At 37.0% G+C, this 22,651-nt stretch overlaps 1 protein-coding gene across 2 annotated transcripts in view; it reads left to right on the plus strand.

Moving 5' to 3' along the window:
- Window positions 1-1,970: 1,970 nt before the first annotated feature.
- Window positions 1,971-22,651, plus strand: part of LOC131077817 (translation initiation factor IF3-4, chloroplastic) — a 48,799-nt gene continuing 28,118 nt past the window's right edge. Inside the window, exons 1-4 of one of the 2 annotated variants that reach the window (XM_058015385.2) lie at window positions 1,983-2,469; window positions 6,383-6,422; window positions 6,577-6,636; window positions 20,144-20,196. In XM_058015385.2, coding sequence (XP_057871368.1) covers window positions 2,192-2,469; window positions 6,383-6,422; window positions 6,577-6,636; window positions 20,144-20,196 — 431 coding nt within the window. In that variant the 5' untranslated portion in view covers window positions 1,983-2,191. Of the gene's footprint in view, window positions 2,470-6,382; window positions 6,423-6,576; window positions 6,637-20,143; window positions 20,197-22,651 lie in introns of both variants that reach the window. The other variant, XM_058015387.2, reaches the window with a different exon arrangement.

Consider the following 22,651-nt stretch of genomic DNA (forward strand, 5'->3'; position numbering starts at 1 on the left):
AAGATGTAGGCAAATGTGGTGCGCGAGTGAAGCAAGATGTACCCAAATCAATAGCCAGAAAGTCACCTAGAGAATCCCTAATAGCTTGAAAGTAATCATCAAACCAAAATTGAAGCGATAGGTTTGGGAGGCGAACCTAAACATGTTTCACCAAGAAGGATTCCTTGAGAGGGTTGAAAACTAGATACCAGGGTTTGGGGAGAAGTGGACTTTGCTCCCAACACCATCATTCCTAGAGGGTGGTATCTTGTTTTCGCTTTCTATTGAACACCACGATGAAAAAGCCTTGCACATGGGGATGAACCTCCACTTTTCCCCTAAGCATAGGTTGTTGGGCCCTAATGTTCCATTTGTACATATCTGCTAGCCTAGGCCATAATCTATTGAATTGGCCAATCAAGCCATTGAAAATGTAGAACCGTTCTCCATTAGAAACCCCCTTTTTAAGATCCTTAGAAAAGACTAAAATAGGGGAAATAAAGGGCCTTCTGATGAGGGTTTTTTAGTAGATAGAGGCCCATGCAAATCAGAAAATGACCACCTTTAACAAGCCGATCATCCCAAGTTGTACCTCTAACCATATAACACATAGCCCCTTGTGTAATGATATCTTGGAAGGAAGATCCTTGATTAGTAGAGGCAAATTCCACCCCAAAAGAAGCAAAGGGTGTCGATGTAGGGCATGCTGAAACCTATAGTCCACTAGAGACCCCCTTAGATAGACAAGACAAGCCACACTCAAAGGAATAGAGGGTCGTGGGTACCTTGACGAGATTAGGGTGTGACCTAATCTGGAATGAAGAATTGAGTCTCACACTAGCTAGATCAAAATTGCCATGTCCATTGCCATCAAGACTAAATCCACATTGACATGTGAAGCCACAATCTGTCAGAGAGTGAATAGAGAGTGATGGAGAGGATGAACAACAAATACGTAGAAAAGCAATAGCCTTCAACATTGCAAAAACATAAAACACAAATCATAAATTAATATTATCAACATAACATTTTTCATTTTAATTTGAAAAAAATCTTAAAAACCATAATTTTTAATTCACTATTTTAAATATTCTTATGACTATTAAATTTAATATTTATTTTCACATCAAATGTTTCATATTAAATTAAAAAAATTTAAAATTCTCAATATAGACATCCAAAAATTGTTCTAGCCTAATTAAATATATTTTTTCTTTATTTAATTATTTTATCCTAAGCTTTTTATTAATTAAATAAATTTTTATTTATTTATTTAATTAGTTACCTTTACCCATTTAAATTATCTTTTCTATAAATTATTTAATTGACCCACCTCTTCTAACCTTTCCCATTTAACTGATTAGTTAGTTTTTTCCCTCCTCCTCCTAATTTACCTTTAACCACCTCTCTAATATTTTTCTATTATCTAAACCTACCATTTATCTCTCTACCTTTTAATCATAGCCTTCCATTTCTAAGGTGTTCTCTATAAAAGAGATCTCTTCCTCTCTCCTTTCATAAAAATAAACTAATTAAGTACTCAAACTTTGCCAAATTATATAGTCAACCACATCCATTCTCTATTGAACTCCTTGCACACATAAAATCTTAGAGTAATTACATCGAACAAGATTAATGAAAATAAGAAGCTAATGAAGACCTTGGAACATGCGAATGATATAATCTTTTTATTTAATGTTTTGCATGATCTAAAATTTTTCATTGATTTTATGTTATATTTTATGTTATATTTTATTGTAAGAACACAATTTTAGTAGTTGATTCTCTTTTAAGTTCTACAATAATTTTGATAAATATAATTCCTGCTAAAATACAACTAATTCTGCTATACCACACCTAACGCACTCTATAGAAGACTCTTTAAGTTTGGGAATCTGGATTATGATGAGATTAATTAGTTGGTTTTCAACCTTCGATCTGCGGAGAACACTATCCTGAAATATTATTGCCAAATAAATCAATACAAGAAAATTATATATGCAAATTTAATTTTACCTCAAATCTAATATAGAATTCAGTAGAAGAAAATGAAGGTTGAGATGTGACCAATCGGTTTTATGACTGGGAAAAGATAAGATCCAAAGCTCACCTTACCTGAAAAACTCAAAATCTCTACTCTGAAATTTCGGTTTCCGTCTCATACAAAACTGAACAAATTAGCAGGTTAGATAGTAAGAATTCATCAGAAGACATGAGTGGGCTCGCAGCAAGGCCTTTCCATGCACTTTTCTCACAGAGAGCAACCGTAAAACAAACAGCTGCCTCAGCTTCATTATCATCTGCATTCTCAGGAGTGCAATTGCGCGTGGGCAAGAATACTCGGTGGAGCAGAACTCAAACTCGCGACTCGCGTGGCAAGGGTGGATTAGTGGTGGTCGCCAGGGCTTTCCGAGGGTCAAGGAGACAGACAGATGGATACTCACAACCTTCTAACCTGATCGATCCTGCCCTTGATATCGACAGCCTCGAGTAACAATCTTTGTCAGCCTTGCTCGTTATTTTATCCTCAATTTGTTAGCAATTATTCTTTTGTTGCTCTCAAAAGACAAAGTTTATTATATAGCCTGGCAGGTAACAGGACTGAATTTTTTTATAAGATTTACCGGAAACTAGATTTGTCCAATGACAGAACTTTGAAATTTTTTTCGTCATGTTTACATATACAATGTACATAGATTTATTAGATTCTCCAATTTTACATATAAAATGCACACATAGTTGTTTGATTCATCAAAATATGCCGTCTCAACATAAAATGAACATATAAAATAGTCAGTTGTTGCAACTGAAATTTCTCAGCAGGCGCAGTTAAAAAATTGTTGAGCTTTTTGCAGCCAAATAGTCTCATGAAACACAAGTTTTTACTTAGTTATACTCAGCTTTTTGGGATTCTGAATTGAAAATCTAATATATGAGAAAAACTCAGACCATGTTACCTGCCATTTGGCAATAAAGCGGCTTAGTTTTATGTGGGCGCCAAGAATTTCTGGCCCTTCCTCTTCTACACCCGCTGATATTTGTGAAGATTTTTGCAGTCAAATGGTGTGATGAAAAACAAGCTTTAATTATTTATACACAATTTTTTTTAGGATTCTGGTTTAAAAATCAATATATGAGGAAAAACACATCGCACGTTAGCTGCCATTTGTCGATAAAGCTACATAAAAACTCTCCTTGGGTGCTTCAAACTTCTAGCCCCTCCTCTCAAGCCCTGCTGAAAGCTTCCTTTTAAAAACGTGGCTGCTACACATTTCATGCAGAAGATAATTTTTAGTCTTGTTTTGATTTCCAAGCTTTTCACGGGAACACTCGGAGAGGATAAATAAGAGTAATAGGCACTCTATAGAACTGCATCTTTAGTAGTAATACTAGCTTTTTCCCCAGAATTTGCCTACATGAAATTAACATCTTATTTTTGAACTGAAATGATTTTTCCATTTCTTAGAATTTTCCCTGTGAGTTGTAGGGACACAATCTATTGTATTTGTTGCTCAACTAATAGATATAATCTATAATCTGTTGACACCTTATTAGTTATCCAATGGTTGCATGGAACATGCCACACAAACTTTAAACCTTTGGCTTAGAGAGTTTATCATAAATGCAAAAAATGTAACTACCTTGCTGTACACCCTGTTTGGTGTTTTGGTGTGTTGAACCATGTTCTTCATTTTTTTCTTTCTATATGTATGATGTATTTCCTCAAGTATAATCCTTGTGGATATTTCATATATTTATTCAAATATCAACCTGGTATATTACATATGCACATGAAGGAATTCAGGCTCCAATAACAGCTACAAGTATTCAGAGACATGTCTGCAATTTTGTAAGTAAGGCATATAATAGGCCTATGGGTGTTAATTTTGATTATGCTCTCTGCCATCTCTGTAGTACAGTCCTACATTGGTGTTGTTTTGAATTAAGCATCATTACATCTGAAGATAAAATTTGTCAGTCAGACTGCCGGCTGGTGTGATTTCCTTAGAATAGTGAAAAGCGGTATCAAAGAGCGGTGCTTGCTAATCATAACTGGGTGTAATGTCTGCTACTAGGTCTAGCTTTGTTTTCTCCATAATTAATCCATCTCAACATACTTATGACTTAAACTAAATTGATTAGGAGACAAACTATCTTAAATATCGCATTTTCCAACTTCTTAGATACCGATAGTCATAACAGAGAAACATAGTCTTCTTTCTAATATTGAATTAATAATTCAATTTGGTTTATAATCTTATATTTACTTGTTCATTCAAAGAAAAATCACAGTAGAACATACAGAAATTACTTTTTTCAGATTATACATATGCAGCGGAAACAAGATTTATTCAATTGCAACTTATATGGTTTATAACATTTATTTTTTTCTTTAATAACCATAGTTGGTAGCATAGGGAATGATCCGGTTAGCCCATCCATCCCACTCTGGATCCAAAGGCAGTCATTATGCCCCTTTGGCTTACTATTAGTGGTGTGGGTCTTATCCCCGCAATTCATTCCTTGTCTCACCCTAAAATTATTAAACCAAGGAAGTTTCAGATTGTAGAGGGGCTTATTAATTGCCAGTACCAGGCCCAGTAGCAGTCATATGCCCTACTGGCCTACTGATCTTACATGGATCAGTAGGTGGAAAACTGAGACAGTTATCCTCCTCTCCCAACCACTCTGCCTTCTCGGGATTTTAAATAAATTAGTGAGTAGATTCATTTTTATTGTTATTGACATAAGATTGTACAGTATGTTTTAGTTTCAGATCCGTAAAATAATCTGTCAGTAATTCAGCAGTTCGCTTTATCCAATTTATGTATAATCTTATGGTTATTATATCAGGTGAACAGAAAAGGAAATCATCAAGGAGCTCACTTATGCCATTTGTGGTTTAACTTTAATAATAATCTACTTATGTATATCAAAATATATCAGACATACTGTGAAAGTCTAGTGTCAATTCCTTAGCATAACATTATTCATATTTATTACTATTATAAACTGCTTATGCGTATCAGATTGTGACCGCTTGGGATCGTAAATACATATATGACATTAAGTTTAATTACTAGAAATGCACAGCTCTATCAATTCACATACATAGTTGCAGTTTAATATGTTATTCAGGTTGAATGATGAATAATTACGGTTTAATACAAGCACACGCGAATTTGGCATTATAACCATAAATCTAAACACTGTCGTGCATTATAACTTGTTTGTATCGTTTAACCAGTCGAGCATATTTTCTGAGTATGCGACATACAGTAAGTTACTGAAAACTATATAGTAGATTTGTTACAGTTATAATTAGCTGTGTGAAATGGTTTAACATTCGTGACATACTGAAGTGATTTCTATCATACTTTAGATACACGTATTACTCTTTGCAATATCTTAGCAACAATTATTACCATTCCTTTAGGAGATAAAACATACCTGAAACGTCTTCTTTCTGAATTTCTTTGGTTGTTTTATACCCCTATCGTGTTAGTCAGGGTGTAGATGTGGACTGAGGCAGCAACAGTGCTGTCCGAGTCCTTCCTTTCTCTAGTAATCCCTTATCCTTAATACTTTGTTTTCTTCTCCATCAACGTAATGCCCTTTGGCAAGAGACACACACTTTCACCATTAGCACCTTTTGAAAGAGTGCAACTCTTCATTATTTCTGCCCTTTGGAAGGGACATAATCTTTTATAATCAGATCTGCACTTCTTATTTAAATCAGTTCTGCACTTCTCATTTTTCAAATTCTCCCCCCATCAAATGAGTTTCTCTTCTCCCTTTTATATCTCATGTTTGAGGAAGTCACAACTTATCATTTCATGCCTTTTGACCTTTCATTAACTTTAATCAAATTTTAATTATATTTAATTATATTCTTTTATATTTTAATATTAATTTTAATATCTATTCTTTTGTATTTTAATTTTATTATTATTTATTATTAAATTCTATTTCAAAGTGGGACATTACATTGGGTTTGTTAACTCTTGAAATGTCTGAATTCACAGCATCATGTATTTGGAAGACATTCTTTTTTTCTTTTGAACAGTAAATTGTGGCTACTTTAACAGAGAGCATGTCCATCACTGTCTTGTCAAATTGTAAGCTTCACTTGTCTATCAGCGGATAAGTTCCATTTTAATGGATAGGGATGTATTTTTTATATTTTAAAAGAATATAAACTTAAAATCATTTCCTGCTCATCAGTTTATTCGCACCTTTCTGCTTGATAATACATGAACTATATTTCTTTTTTCTTTCCGTGAATGCACTAGTTGTCTACCCAAAATATAGTCTGAAGAATTTCTCAAGCCTTTTGCAAAAACCAAAAATATTCCTCAATATCATGAACTAAAAGCTGACCTTATGATTTCAACATCAACAGGTCACCATCTGTGAGGCTTATAGACGGGGAACAGAATATGGTATTTTTCTTTTTGTAATTGTAATTTTTTAGATGTTTTTGTTTTCCAACCGTAAACTTTGATTTTGAATTTAGAAAAATGTTCTTACCCATTAATCATTTTGTTTGAATATTAGAAATGTGCTTGAAAAAGGTAATTTTTGTTTTTTAAATAGGTAGGCGTAGTGAGCATAGATGAAGCCATTGAGAAGGCAGAGGATGCTGAACTTGATCTGGTATATGCATCTGTTCTCCTTGTACATTATTCTTTGAAAATCTATTATTAGATGTTAGATTGCATAAATTATTTTTCTGGTCCTGAGATTATGAAAATGTTGTGTGTAACACAAATAATTAATCTAAGTATAAACAGCTTTGCAATGAATTGCTTAACATAGAATAGTTGCTTTCAAGTTATATGAGAGATATACATATCAAATTGGAGCTGAAAATGAAGAGTAATTGTCTGATTAAATGAGATTAGCAGGCCTCAGTAACCTATGTTGTGATATTGTTTGTTATCATTACCTTTAAAAACTTAAATTAATACAGTGCCTATGCCCTTGTATATGAAGTTAAAGGGAAAAGTTACTACCATGATACCATTCCTGTTTTAATAATTATCCAATTTGAATTGATTGTTGAGTTATACGGAGATGCCTAATAGTGCTCTGGAAGTTTGTGATCTCAGCATTGTTTGTTGAAGAATTGTACAGATGGGTTCTATGATATGCTTTCTGAGTAATAAGAAATCGTTAGAGATCAAAGGGATTGGTTGGGATGGCTGCATTTTGAAAAGCTTTAGTGAGTAGAATATGTACTTTTGCTATTTTGAACTTTGCATGAATTCTAGAAGATGTTGCTTTGCCCAATAATTTATTATATCATGAATGGATCTGTAATGCAAATCTGGCACATAATCTCCTTCTCATACTGAGAAATACTGGATTTTTCTTACAAAAATGTTCTTACATTCTGGAGTAGAGTAATCTGTATCCAGTTTACAGAATTTTGTCAAGGCCATAACAAATGACATCAAATTTTAAGTGCAGTTGATTTCATCAGATAATGAAGGGGCCATCTCTGTGGGATTATTTTTTCTTTTGCATAGCATTTGGAAAAAGGACGAGCCTGCTAGTTTTATGGAATCTGGCTGAAGGATCAACCTTCTTTCTGTTATTTAATAATCACCTTTACATGATTCCTCTTGTATATGTTTGAGAATGAAGTCTTGGAGATCCTTAGTATCAGCTAAGAGATAATTGATTATAACAGTGGAAATGATAAGTTCTGTTGGAAAGTCATTTCCAGGTTTATCAAAGGAGGCTCTTAATTTCTTATGATGTAACTGGGATTTGGCAGTGACGTTTACTATATTTAGAGAGGTCCCATCCTTTTGACAAGGGGCTTAATAAATATGTTATTCAAATCCATCAGATAGCAGAGATGGCTTGCTATACTTATAGAAGCATACGCCCAGGATTTCCAGTTCTTGGAGATTCTGGAAAGCTGGTTGTTTATTTTCTCCATGCATTTAAGAATTTTACATCAAAGTAGTATTTAATGTGTCTCTTAAGTTACTTGGTTCTATCCTGAATTGGTTTTAGAGGTTTGGCAAGATAAAGACATACAAATTTACTGACAGTGAACTCAATCATGAACGTAAAGTTCAGAACATGTGCAGCCTTCCATGGAAACTAGCACAATAAATGGTAACTAGTTATGAATGGTGTGTTGCGAAGGCAATCTAATAGGAGAAGAGCACAAGGATTGATACAAGTTACAAGTTGCACAATGCCAAGTATGATACTGTGGTCACCTTTCAACCACACTAAGGCAACATCACCATTGCAAACTACTTGCAGAGAGGCATATAAGGTGCACAGTTATTGCAACGCCATACATCAGAATGTATATGATCAAATAAGGCTACAATAGTGCAACCCAAAAGCTTATCTTTGGAGTGACAATGGATGAATGAATAGGAACTGTACAATGTCATCTACTGTAATTAATAAATCAACATACATTACTCCACATTTTCCTTCCATGGTGATCAATTGTATAACCAAGATTTTCCTAACAATGCCAATGATCATTCTACTGGTCTAATATTCTTCACTCTTGCCCTGCCTAATTGTAATGTCCCCTTCCTAATTTGCCCTAGAATTTGCCGTAGAATCGCAATTGCAACAAATTAGGTTTAGGGTTACATCTTATCAAGTAAAATATCTCTTTAAATAATGTGATTCTGAATTTGAATTCAATCTTCAGCCTGATGAAGAACTTGTCCCACTAGGCGTGCCAAAAACTATTATCACAAAGTTTGCACCCTTATTGAGCTATCAACTCAACAACCTTGTGAAACATGGAAACAACCCCGAAGTGTGGGCCTTGCACAAGGGGTTGAATCTTCGGAGAAGGCCGGCTTCCTTCTCAATCCAAGTGCAAGTGCTAAACCAACTCAACGCTCCAAATTATACTTCCGAACCTATCCTAACATCATGCAGAGGAAAAGGGAAGAGAGAAATGTTTAAAATGAAAGGAGGTGATGCACCAAGATAAGAGATGTTTCTCTCCCCACCCGAAGTGGCACAATGAATCAACTTAAATACCTAGGAGATGCACAAACTTCAGTTGCATGGATGACCTCAACGCATGTATGGATGTTAGAACTTGCTGAATGTCAAGAGGGGAGAAGGTTTCCCACAAGTCACACCCAGAAACAGGATAACACAACACATATGTGAAAGAAAGCCACAAACATACACTTAGAATGAAGGTAAGACCACATACACAACATGCATAAGTTGAAGTAAGGCAAGAATGATGATTTCAATTCATTATAAGGCCAATGGCCAAACTTACAGTTGCAAAAATGCAAGATAAATACAAGTCTTCAAGAGAAGTGAAAGAGCATAGAATAACTCAAGCCAACAGGGAGAGAACCATTTACAATGGGGCTTAACAACCTTTATATAGAAAATTGGTCGCATAGGTGAGATCATTGGTCAAGGAAGAGAAGCCTTGACCCTTGTGTGTGTTGAGATACAGACCAGCTAGGACTTGAACCTAGGACCTTCCATACGCTGCTGGAGTGCTCTACCATTGAGCTACTGGCCCCTCTTGGACCAGTCCATTGTTGGTCCGGGTGTGGCTTATTTCCAACACCAACACCGCCCCTTAAGCCACACCTCTCGTGTGCTTGGGGTTCCTAGCCTGGACCTGGCTCTGATACCATGTTGAGACATGGACCAGCTAGGACTCGAACCTAGGACCTTCCATACGTTGCTAGAGTGCTCTACCACTGAGCTACTGGCCCCTCTTGGACCAGTCCATCGTCGGTCTGGGTGTGGCTTATTTCCAACACCAACACCCCCCCTTAAGCCACACCTCTCGTGTGCTTGGGGCTCCTAGCCTGGACTTGGCTCTGATACCATGTTGAGACATGGACTAGCTAGGAATCGAACCTAGGACCTTCCATACGCTGCTGGAGTGCTCTACCATTGAGCTATTGGCTCCTCTTGGACCAATCCATCGTCGGTCCGGGTGTGGCTTATTTCCAACACCAACACCCCCCCTTAAGCCACACCTTGCGTGTGCTTGGGGCTCCTAGCCTGGACCTGGCTCTGATACCATGTTGAGACATGGACCAGCTAGGACTTGAACCTAAGACCTTCCATACGCTGCTGGAGTGCTCTACCATTGAGCTACTGGCCCCTCTTGGACCAGTCTATCGTCAGTCCGGGTGTGGCTTATTTCCAACACCAATAGTGTGTGCAGACGAATGTCAGTCAGGGAATGCAGGGAAGTGCATGCCCCTGACATGGTTTACATGCAAGCAACCCGACCATACCCTGACAAGGCAACCCCAAGAAGAAAGGTACTTCTAGAAGGTGGATTGCCTAACATTCCAAAGTCAGAGCATGTAGCCAAGACATGAAGGTCAACAAGTAACCATAAATAAGCATGGATTGTTGGCATTGTGTTGTCATTGATGTCAAACCGGTATAGGATGTTACCGGTATCACTGACATTCATGTCAACTAATGAACAAGAGGTTGTTGGCATTAGAGTTTGATGTCAACCAGTATAGAAGATGGATCGGTATGGGAGAAGAATTAATGTGTTGTCATTGATGACAACCCAGTGACCATCCTCCTGTAGAAGGAAGAACCGGTTTAATAAAGAAGAATGCTAGTGAGTCTGCAAGAATATACATTGGGATACCGGGATGCTGAAGGAAGGTTGTTGCAGAATAGTTGGAGTGTGATGACTTGGTGTCATCAATATGTCTCAACGGTAATATGGACACGGTGCGGGTGTAGAAGAGTCCCATCTGTTAGAGATGTGCATGATTTGGATAGACCTGTCTGAAGACCGATTTAGGTGTTCCACCAGCAACTCAGCAAGTGCAGACATGATGAGTGAACCGGTAGAATGTGAGATATCGACAAGATTAGTTAACCGGAAGTGAAGAGGAACCGGTAGAGTGTGTGGTTGGTGACCTGTTGATGTGTATTTTGTACACAACCAAACACAGAATAAAATACCTAAAGGTACCTTATCCTCTCTTGAATAAAGTCTCCGAATGCTGAAGATGTCGCAAAAAGGATCAATCGGGATGACTTCAAGGTTCTTTGCTGTAGGATCTCTACGTGTGGATAAGCTCTCTGTGGTATGCTGTGATTTGCTGGGATCACAAGGGGACTTACACTTGACGACCTAAATGTCTGATTTGCTTTGAATATTGTTGGAACACAGGATTTCACTGGCTTAGATTTGAAAAAAAAGGAAAAAGGACGAGGGCGAGGAAAGGATCTAATTCTGATACTAAGAATATAGGAGCAATGAATGATCTTTGATGAAATTCTAACTAAGTCTTGTTTTGACATTCCAGGACCATCTCCACAAGGTTAGTGCGATCTTCGAAGGAAAGCTTTATGATGTTCAAATCATCACTACGGGCATAGACACCATCAGGCTGATACATATCAATGAAGAAGCGACAATTGAAGTGAAGCTTAAGCTGAATGATTCCAGTTGACTACACAAGGCAAGTCTGCAATCAACAAACTGCTAGTAGTATGGATATACGAATTTCACCATCAATCAAACACATTTCTTCCACTCATCTAATAACATGAAATCAAATATGAGAAGTATAGAGACCATGCAAATTGTTGAATCGACCCATAAATTTCACCATTTCTTCAATGAAGTTCTACAAGTCTTTTACAACAACGTCTTGGCAACAATCTTTGCCTTCTCTTTCTATTCTACTCTAATTGCTATTCTATCAACTGACTATCCACTACTAGCTAACTATTCACCCTCTAACTACTCTATTTTTTTCTATTATCCTTTACAAAATGAAAAGCCGGGGCTTATATAGTGCCCTTAATACAATTCAATGGCTAAGATCAATTTGAGATCAATGGCCAAGATTCTACAATGAAAACCCTAATTAGGGTTTGTTACAACAAACTCAATTCTGACCAATGAAATAATTGTATTAATTGGACACATGTCTTCTCTGGAAAATTCAACCAATGGATAGCTGGGGTAGGTACATAGAAGTTTGTGCCACCTCCCATGAGTTAGGTACATTGAATCTGGACATGCTGAGGTGGACCAATCTGACTGGAGGAGCGATGACTAGGATGCCACCTCGTCTAACACTTGCAACTTGGTAGATATCCAATTTGATGATGCTGAGAAGCTAGCTTTAATTAACTCTTCTGAAACTATCTGCTTCTTCAACGAACCCTTGCTCTGACTTCTTTTGTCTTTGATGTGCAGGATGATGATGTACCTCGCCTTGGAATGCTGGATTGGAAGAGGTTATTCCTGATGATGCTTGACCGAAGAAGGCCGTCCTTGTCGATGCTAGACTGGAGGAGGTCACCCTTATCCTTGCTCGATCTTCTTGGAGGAGACCGTCCTTGATCTGGCTTGATTTTCTTTGATGAGAGTCTGCCAAGTAATAGATCTTCCGACTCCGGGCCGCCATTTAATGCCTACACAAAAATTCCAAAATTAGTCTTTGAGCATTATATCTTAAAGTGTAGAAATTAAGACTTCTCCAAAGGTATAACATAAGATATTAATTTGAAAAAGTCATGATAAATCAAGAATTATACATTTTCAAATTAATTATGAATGGAAATTGGATTTTCAAGACTTAGATTTTACAAAATTGCAATGAGATCACAATAAGTCTTGAATAAGAACTTCAAAACGATTCTTCATACCTCCTCCTTGAATGCTTAACTACAAAACCTTGACAAATGATGAAAGAAGACCGGATTTTGATGGACAAGGCTTAGATTATAGTCCTCCCTTGGATGAATTATGCCTCCATTAGTCACCTTAGCCTCCAACACTTAGCAAAATCTCGCCTTCAAATACCTTCCAAAATCTGGAAATTATCCTCCAATCTAGCAAGAAATTCGCCTCTCCAATTTTCTCCTCAAATTCGCATTTAAAACAATGAATGAATGATTTGCATTTGTCCACAACACTCCTCTCTTATAGAGCGCTCACCTTGATTTACCATGAGGCCGACCTAGCAAATAAGGGGTAAAATAAATAAAATTTCCTTGAAAAGGTGGCCGACTTGCCTATAAAGGCAAAATAATGCCTTTTGAGCGCTCATTTGTATTTTTTTTAATTTTAAAAATTAATTTTAGTGCCTCCAAGGTAAAATTTTTAATTATTTCAAGGCTTAAAATTAATTTATTAAATGCAAAATGCTTTTAAATTAATGAGAATTAAATTTAATTTTCCAAATGTCTCAAATTTAGCAATTTTGGTGATTTAGTGCAAACTGGAGAATATCAATTTTTTGATCAAGGTCTCAATGAAGTTTGCTAATGATTTCGCCCTGGACCCTCTCCAAGGGTCAGGAGCAATTTTCATAATTTGGCTCAAAATTGACATTTTTCAAAGTTCAAAATCTCTTCAAGGCATCTCAAATAGGTCTTCTCACTGAGTTCCAGACTTAGCTCTATCCATCTTAGGAGAAAAAGTGTGATTTTGGTGTTTTTCGCCTTGGACCCTCTCCAAGGGTCAGGAGCGATTTTTGCAACTTTGACTAAAAATCCTCACTTCCTCATCTAAGAACTTCTCCACCAAACAAGATCATGTTTATGCCTCCAAACTAAGCAAGAAAATCCTCTTTCCAAGTTTTTCGCCCTGGAAGGCAAAATAGGTGTTTTTCAAATTTTCGCCCTGGACCCTCAGCAAGGGTCAGGAGCAATTTTTCTTCCTTGGCTTAGAATCATCAAATTTTGGAAGCAAATCCTTATTCATCATGTTTTTGAAGGCCATTTCTACCTTGGTATAACCTTGCCTTAGCACAAACTTGAAAGGAAATTGTTGGTTTTATGATTTTCGCCTTGGACCCTCAGTAAGGGTCAGGAGCGATTTTTCTTTTTCCAGGCTAGGTTACTTCTTGTTGGTCATCCAAATTATCTTCAAAGAATAAAACATACTCCTTTACACCTACTCCAACTATAAAAATTGCTTTGATCTTGCAAGAAAAAGGTGTTTTGAGAATTTCGCCTTGGACCTCCTGAGAGGGTTAGGAGCGAACTTTGCCATTTAGACCAAAATGCTTCACTTTTTACCTTGAAACCTCTTTGACATTCCAATTCAACCAAGACTAAGCAAAAAACACCTCCCACAAGATTTTCGCCTTGGACCTCCTCCAAGGGTCAGGGGCGAATTTTAAGTTTTCAACAAAATCCTTTACTTTTTCAAAATGACACTTTCTCAGGTGAGTAAAGGGAGATGTCCTTGTTTCATCTATGCCCAAAACTTGACTTTTTTCCATGCAAGATGAGAGCTATTCAAAATTTCGCCCTGGGCCCTCAGCAAGGGTCAGGAGCGAATTTACCTTTGTTGCCCAAAATTCACCATTTTTCAAGCGTCCAAACCTTTGAATGATGTCCAACCTTCCTTCTAGGAGACCCTGCACATAAAAAATTTAGCCAAAATTAGTGACAAATAGGCTCAAATAAGATTTTCGCTCTGGACCCTCAGCAAGGGTCAGGAGCGAAATTCACAATCTAGGCTAAACTGCTCAATCTTCAAGTTTCAAATCACTTCACAGGGCAAGGTAAGATCGTTTTCAAGGCTAGGAACAAGGTTTCAAGCTCAAACAAGGTGGCAAATGGAGTTTATAACGAATTTCGCTCTGGACCCTCAACAAGGGTCAGGAGCAAAATTCCTAATCTTGGCCAAAATTCATCATTTTCTTCAAAGTTTTCAATCAATTCCAAAGTCCAAACAAAATGCTTTGCAAATCAAAATTTGGTCAACTAAGGCAAGAAATGAGTCCTAGATTGATTTTCGCCTTGGACCCTCTGTAAGGGTCAGGGGCGAGATTCGCTTTGGACCTCTTGAGAGGGTCAAGAGTGAAATTCGCTTTGGACCCTCTGAAAGGGTCAGGAGCGAAATTTGACTTTTTGCACTCTCTGTCAGGATAATTTTATGGAATATAACATTTAAGTATAAGTGAATGTCACTTATACTTTAAGTTATATTCCATATATACTTTCAGGATGTTTGAGAGTGGTTTCAGACCTCCAGGAGCTATATTGCAAAATCTAGTTTTTGGAGGATTTTCAGTTTTCCAGACTTAGTCAAATTTCAGGATCAAGACATTCTAGACTTAGCCAAATTTCAGGATCAGGACTTTCTAGACTTAGCCAAATCTCAGGATCAGGACATCACTCAAGCAGGACCTGCTATCTAGGTGATCCCCTTGGCGACACTCAAAATGCAAAGGCTAACAAACAAAACCCTAAAAGACCTAGAAAACAAACCCTAAAAAGCAAAAAGAAGGGGTCCCCATTTGCAATGGGGCGATGTGTGAAATGGTCACAACATGACCAAGCTAAACTGACAAAGTAGTGTGATGAGTTGGATACCAACTATGATGCCACGTGAAGATAAAGTGGCCGATCAAACCTGCACAAGTCGGTGAAGTAAGGTCGGTGAGGTAGTTGTGATTGGTCCAAAATTAATGGTGACTGCAAAGCTTGAGGTAGAGTTGCAAAGTTGTGCGTCTCGAGATCCAGGACAGATTGATTGTGCGGATCCAAGTAGGCGAAGGAGACAGCTGGGCCATTTATGGCAATTGACTGAGAAAAGCTGAAAGATTGATTGCAGGCTGCTGAAGAAGGAAGGTGTGTTCTGGAAGGCATGTAAATTGTAGATATGTGCAGATAGACATCTCTGAGTTGTGATCCGATTGGATTTGATTGGATTCGATTTGTCTCGTGATCAGTGAAGAAAACCCTAAGGCGCCAAGTTTGAATTGGTTTTTTGCGGGAAGTTTGGGTCATAAATACATGAGCCTAAGAGTTAGTTGGGGCTGCTGAATTGTAGAAGATTGTGCTATTGCAAAGTGACTAAGTGTTACTTTTGCATGTAAGAGCAAAACAACGAAGTGCTCCACGAATATATGAGAAGAGAGTAAGAGGGAGGTAGAATGAGGTTGAAGTGTTCAACTAGTAGAAGAGTAGAAGCGGTAGTGTCCATACCGACAGAGCAAAGGTGAAGGAAGTTGTAGAGTAGGTAGGCATAGAACCAACTAAGTATGGTACTTGTGGAGAGCAGCAGAGAGCTGAAGGAGGTGAGAATTGACAGAGAGAAAGGTGGACCGGTAAGCAGCAACAGTGAGAAGAGAGAGAGCAGTGAGTAAGAAGAGAAGACCTAGCAGGATAGTGACTTAGTTGGTGGAGATTCAGTCAGAGTGAGTAGAGAACTGGTAAGGCTGAGGAGATACCTTACCGACAAGGAAGATTTTGTATGAAATTGTTACAAGATTCACTTGTAACAAGATAACAACTTATGTATTTGAATTTTGATGTTTATATTGTGAACACTGAGTTGTAGCTCCTTTGGGTTGTAGCCCATAAATCAAGTAGGGGTTGTAGCTCCTTGGGTTGGTGCCCTAAAGTCAAGGGTTGGTGCTCCTTGGGTTGGTGCCCTAAACTTTGTAACAGTGTTTTCATTGTGAGGCTGGATTGGAGTAGTAGACTCCAGCAACATTACTCACCAAGGTTTTGCCCATCTTGGGTTTTCCTTGTACATCCTAGTGTTATGAGATGCCTCTTTGTGTGTGATTTTTTTTTTTTTGAGTTGGTCTCCTCACTAACCGGTATGTCTCCATTGTGTTAGATCTTATAACCAGGATACACACATAAGTTAGTTGAAGGGAAAAAGATTAAGAACCACTGATTCACCCCCCCTCTCAGTGGTGCATTGTGTCTAACATGGACATGTACTCCACCTAATGGAAATCCTGCAAAAATCATTAAATGCACCCTTGTAGCTCCACAAAAGAAAGTTTACAAGTGGCAAGAGTTGGTGGAGCACTAAGAGCTTTGAGTGTTGATCATGCCATTTGGAAGTGTTGAAAGTTGTTGGAAGTCGGAAGACTTGGGAACTTCGAGGTTCCGGAGTTTTGGGGAAGAGGACTTAGGAACTTGGGAACTTCGGGGTTTCGGAGTTTCGAGGAAGAGGACTTAGGAACTTGGGAACCTCGGGGTTCCAGAGTTCCGGGGAAGAGAAGACTTAGGAACTTGGGAACTTTGGGGTTCCGGGGAAGAGGACGCTTAGGAACTTGGGAACTTCGAGGTTCCGGATTTTCAGGGAAGAGAAGACTTAGGAACTTCCGAACTGACAAGACAACACTTCACACTTCATGATTCCATTGTTTTCTCCTTGATCAATTGAGGCAGCGCTGGTCCATAGAACATATCTCTGATTGGTTCTGATTGATGGACCAAGGGTGTCATAAAATGACAACAATTTATTTATCACAACACTTGGTAAAGGAATTGCAGCCTGAAGAGGGTTAAGACCCAAAAAAGCAACAGGTCTGATATCTATAGCAAGTCTGAGACAACCATAGCTGTTCACAATCAGCATAGGGCAGAATATTTCACTGACTCTTCACATTTGTACGATGTATCCTAATTACTCAATTTTCTCTCCTTTTAGACTCTTATATGATTGAATTCAAATGTAGGGCCTCTTTCTCTTCTTACCCCAATAGGATAGGGTCATTGCAAAACACCAAAGAAGCAAGCAAAACAAAGTGGGGTTCCTGTCGCAAACAAGGTGTGTGTGCGCGCAATAGAGCACTACTTTGAAGATCAATCAATGTCTGACCATGTGTATGATTTAGAGCATTTTTCTTTATCTTGAACTCGTCATTTTGAACACGTGAATCCATTTCTCTATGGTCTATACTGACATTTTGTTGCCACATACAATCCTTAGAAATCAAAATATCTTTAACAAATAAGGGTTCCCTTTCTTCACCTTTCATGGCAGATTTATTCCAATTTTGCACAATGGTAGCCTTCTTTTCATCGAATAGAATCTTAATGGGTGTTCCTTTATCATCATTAAAATCCACTGAAACAACTTCCTCAATTTTTATTGAATTCATCAAAGAGAACTTTTTCTTGATGTGAAAGCTCATCAGAATATATTGAAGAATCTTTTCCAATTAAAATGTCTTTACCTTCAAACTGCTGGATACAAATTTTCTTCTCTTCCTCCTTGATTGGCTCAATGGTGTCCTCTTTAATTTGTTCCTTCCATTCCTTGGTTTCTGCAGCTCTGTTCAATTGATCTTCTTCTTTTCTCCACGTGAAGTATTCATCAAATGGTACTTCAAATTTGTCCTCTGAAAGGTACTCTTCAAAAGTTCTGAAAACCTCTCCTTCTTGAGGCATAACATTTCCTGTAATCTCGGTAAATTTGTAAAATGTATGGGCTGTTTTAAAAACTATAGGTTTCATTAAATTCCAAACCATTTATAAATTCTAGAAAGTAAGATATCATTTTTCGAACCCTTAAAAATTGATCTCTAGAAACCTCCTATGATTAGCAACTCAAAACTCTACGTTGGCAAGATCTTAGCTCTGATACCACTATAATGTCTCAGATTATAAAATATGAATCTTTAGCTATATTTTCAAGAAGGGACAGCAAATTAAACCAATATATTTTCACTTTAGTGATCCCTCAACATAAATAAATCAGATCCATGAATAAGATGTGTTATCATTTGCTTTGAAACTTCAAGATTATATAACTAGTGCAACATAGAGCTAGAGATTACAACCCAGATTTGAGATAAACTCTTCAAATTGAAATGGGTTTTATGAAAAATGTTAGTCAGATTTATGATGGAAAACATAACATTTCCCTTGAAGTAAACTTCTGAAAATAGTCCTAAAATCTGCTGCAAAATATACTCCAAACAGTATGCATAGAAAGTTCCAGTCACCTTCAAACTACCCAAAAACACACTGGAAACTCTCCATAACCCCAACAAAAGAATATTAAACACATATAATAGTAAATATAAAGGAAAAACAGTAATACCACATCCTCAAGGCCCTCAAAAACTTATGTAACACTCAACACACAAAGAACCATTTAATCCTTAAGCACATTGGTAACCTTTGAATGAGATTACTCTTAGCAACCATTGGCCTCTCGATCTTAGATCACTTAGAAACCATGAGCATCCTGCTTAGAGAGTCTCCATCTCCACTCGTTTTTTAGCCATTGAAGAAATGATTAAAAGTTTGGCAAGTCTGCAATCAAGAATATTGCAAAATGAAGCCAAAAACTTGTTTTTAGCAAAATCATTCAAATTCCAAGTTGGGTACCCAAAACCCATGACCAAGGAGAGATTCCATTTTCATTTAGTGCATGTAACCTCTGGTGCCAAGTGCCCTCTAATTTCTTTCACTCTCAATGCATTGTGCCACTTGTTCTAACTTGTCATGGCCACTAAATGCCAAAAATAGGGTAGAAGAGGATCCCACACTAATTTTGAGAAAATAATTAATATTAAATATATTTGTTGTTTAAATAATATTTTAATCTCAACCAAATCACCAAATTTATTAATATTTCCGAAACTGTCAACAGGTCTTGATTTGCCATTTTGGGACTCCGACTTACTCTTTTTAGTGAATGGCTATTATCAGAAAATTTTGAAAAAGGGACATTATATAATGTGATTTGTCTCTATAAAATAAGACGTTTAATCTTGAGAGTACGTATATAAATCCAACCCATATCCATTCTTCATTGGTTAAATGATGTTTAGGGTATTGTAAAAGGTACCCACCATATCTTGGAGTTCTTGTGCATTGATCTATTGATATGTAGGTTTTTGTTTCGTCCAAACAGTGGATCTGTCAGTTAATTATCACAAATTATAAATCCATAATGTTGAAAATTACAATTGTTAAGCCCTGAATATTCACAATTCATGATATATTTCCAGGATGTCAAGAGTTCATTGAGGGTTCTGAAATGTAACCAACAGAAAGGCATTATGAGTGGCCAAATATTTCTCCTGAATTTAATCAAATACTTAACCCCTATAACTGGTTCAAGTTTTCAAATAGTCATACTCATTCTAATTTTTGGTCAGCTTTGATATTTTGAACAATCTTTAGAGATTAGATAGATTTGGATTAAATATATATGTTCAATTATGTAATAGTAAGTTTAACTCGGAGTGTCAGGGCCATTGCTTTCCATGGGAGATCAACTATACTTATTGTGAATGAAACTGCTTCTCAGGATTCCTGTTATATATCTCAATGTATTGGCATGGTGTTAAATGTTTTGTATAGTAAATAATACTTTATACATTCACTTTTATGATACACCTGGTGTCTATATATTGTGTAGGTGATTTTATCCCGTGACGAAGACCCTCCAGTTGTTAGATTAATGGATTACAGGTAACTCATATAAATTTCTGGCAAGTTGTAAAGACAAATGTTCCTCTGTATTTTATTTGATGAAACGAAGATCTATTATGAAGTGTGGATGTATTGACTATAAATATCCATAGTTATTCTCTTTAATGATAGCATTTGAAATTGATTTATCTGTTTCCTATAGTTCCTTTCATAGTGGAAGATGCTTTAGGCACTCATCTTTCTGCTGTCATTGTAGTCTGTACTTTTGAGTTTTGAGTCCTATTTATCTGTCTGGTCATTCATGAACATTAATACAGTTTCTGTCTTTCTTTCTATTAGATTAGGAATTCTTATTAGCGTTTCTTTTCTAGGGTGAACCAACAATAAAACAAGGACAACGAAGGATCATGCATTTAGAATGGTACAAAAATATGTCTTTTGTTGCTTATTGTTCATCATCTGGTACTTATTAAAAGTTGAGAAATTGATGAAATGTGGCTGACAAAAGAGCTGTACAATTATATGAAAACTGCTTCAGCCTTCAAATAAATAGGTTATAGGAAAGATATAATATAGAATCCTTTACAGATGAATGCTGTCCAAATCCAGTAGTTACACATATAAATTACCTTTGAAAGCTGATTTTTTTGCCATCTTGATTGAAGTTTCATTTTTAAGTACACTTTTTACAGTTCTACATCCTGGAAGCTGAGGCAAGATGGTTAAAAACTTATGTTAAGCATTATTATTCCCTTTATATGCTAACTTCCCACAGACAAATACGAGAAGCTACAAGTATAAGGAATGGTGATTGGAAGGGGTGGAATGCGTTGCTTGTCTTTGGAACCAAGTCCATGTTCCTATGCATCAAAACAAGTAAAAGCTCGGGTACAGCTCTACTTAAATGTTACACCTACATTTCCAACTTTGCTAAACTTAGCTCAGTCCAAATGTGGAATGAACAAAATTAGAAGGTTTCATTTTCAACATTTCATCTTGAGGTTCCATCCATCTTAATTAACAACACATGGGATGTCTTTCTACCCTGAAGCTTACTTATGGAACTGACAGAAGGCAACTCAAAGGGTACTCTTTCAGTTTGATATTTTCTTCGAAAATGGAAAGTCTCCTCCCTTATTCAAACACATGGGTAAATTTTTTTCTGATCATCTCTGCAAAAAAGTAATGTTTGCTATCCGAAATATTATTCTAACTCTAGTATTGAACATAAAATTAAATTAGCATTTAAAAAAGTTATAATTATTTAGTGAACATAAAAGTGGCAGATTGGCCTTTAGGCAACTCTTTATTTGCTTGCTTCTGCCTAGAATTTAGAAACACAGATTATGCCCTCAACCAGAGATACAAATTCTACTCTGAAATTCAAAGAGCTACATGTTTTTGCGGCAAATATTTATTTTCATCATCAAGATATGACATCAACGTGTCTAATTTATGAATATTAGGGGTAAGGAATCAATATGTACATGACTAAAGTCTAAAAGCATTGCTCAACTTAAGATCAAATCATTTGGTTATTATAGGATTAAGGTACATCCACATCTGTAAAACTAGAATGCATGACAATCACCAATTTAGATCCGTCCTAACCTTCCAGCCACCTATGAGATGGTATTTAGGTCATAGTGGCAGTGAGAATACACAACCACTACTAGCTTGGGTCTTTTCAAATTTTGTCCACTCTTTGTCATGTGGAAGCGAATAAGGAAGCATGTACAAGGTTTCATAAATCTAAATTTAAGACACTAACTAGATTAACGATTCAGTCTTTGTCTCAATCATAGAAACGAGACTCAGACTAGGTGCAGACTCAGCAAGGGTGACTCAACTCGGGAATTGGGACTTGGCAAAAAAACTTGACACAGACTCGACAGGATTTGACAAAGTGAAAAACCCAAGAATTCAGAGATTTTAAAGAATTTAAAACTTGTTTCATGCACCCTTTATTAAATAAACTGCAAATTCACAATAACATCATCAAATAGAAGCTAATTTAATCACAGACGCAAGTATACATCAATCACATAAGTATAAATGCAAATTGTAGCTGAAGGAAATAGAAAATTGTTGTGACGTATTCACACATCGCCCCATTACAAATGGGGACCCCTATTTTTTTTGCTTTCTGGGGTTTGCTTTCTAGGTGTTTAGGGTTCGTCTGTTAGCCTTTGCATTTTGAGTGTCGCCAGGGGATCAATAGGATGGTAGGCTTTGCTTGAGCCAGGGGAGTCAGCAGGTGCTCCAGGTTAGGGTTTCTTTGAGAATCTTCTTTAGGGCCTAGTTTTGCGCTTATTGCTAATTGTGTCTTGCTTTGTGAGTGGGTATCATCCTTGAAGGTTTGAGTTAGGTCAAGTTGGTGAGTGATGAAGTCTGGAATGCCCTGACCCTGAAATTTGGCTAAGTCTGGAATGCCCTGCCCTGAAATTTGGCTAAGTCTGGAATGCCCTGCCCTGAAATTTGGCTAAGTTTGGAA

Source organism: Cryptomeria japonica, chromosome 10, assembly GCF_030272615.1.
Source record: "Cryptomeria japonica chromosome 10, Sugi_1.0, whole genome shotgun sequence".
NCBI lineage: Eukaryota > Viridiplantae > Streptophyta > Pinopsida > Cupressales > Cupressaceae > Cryptomeria > Cryptomeria japonica.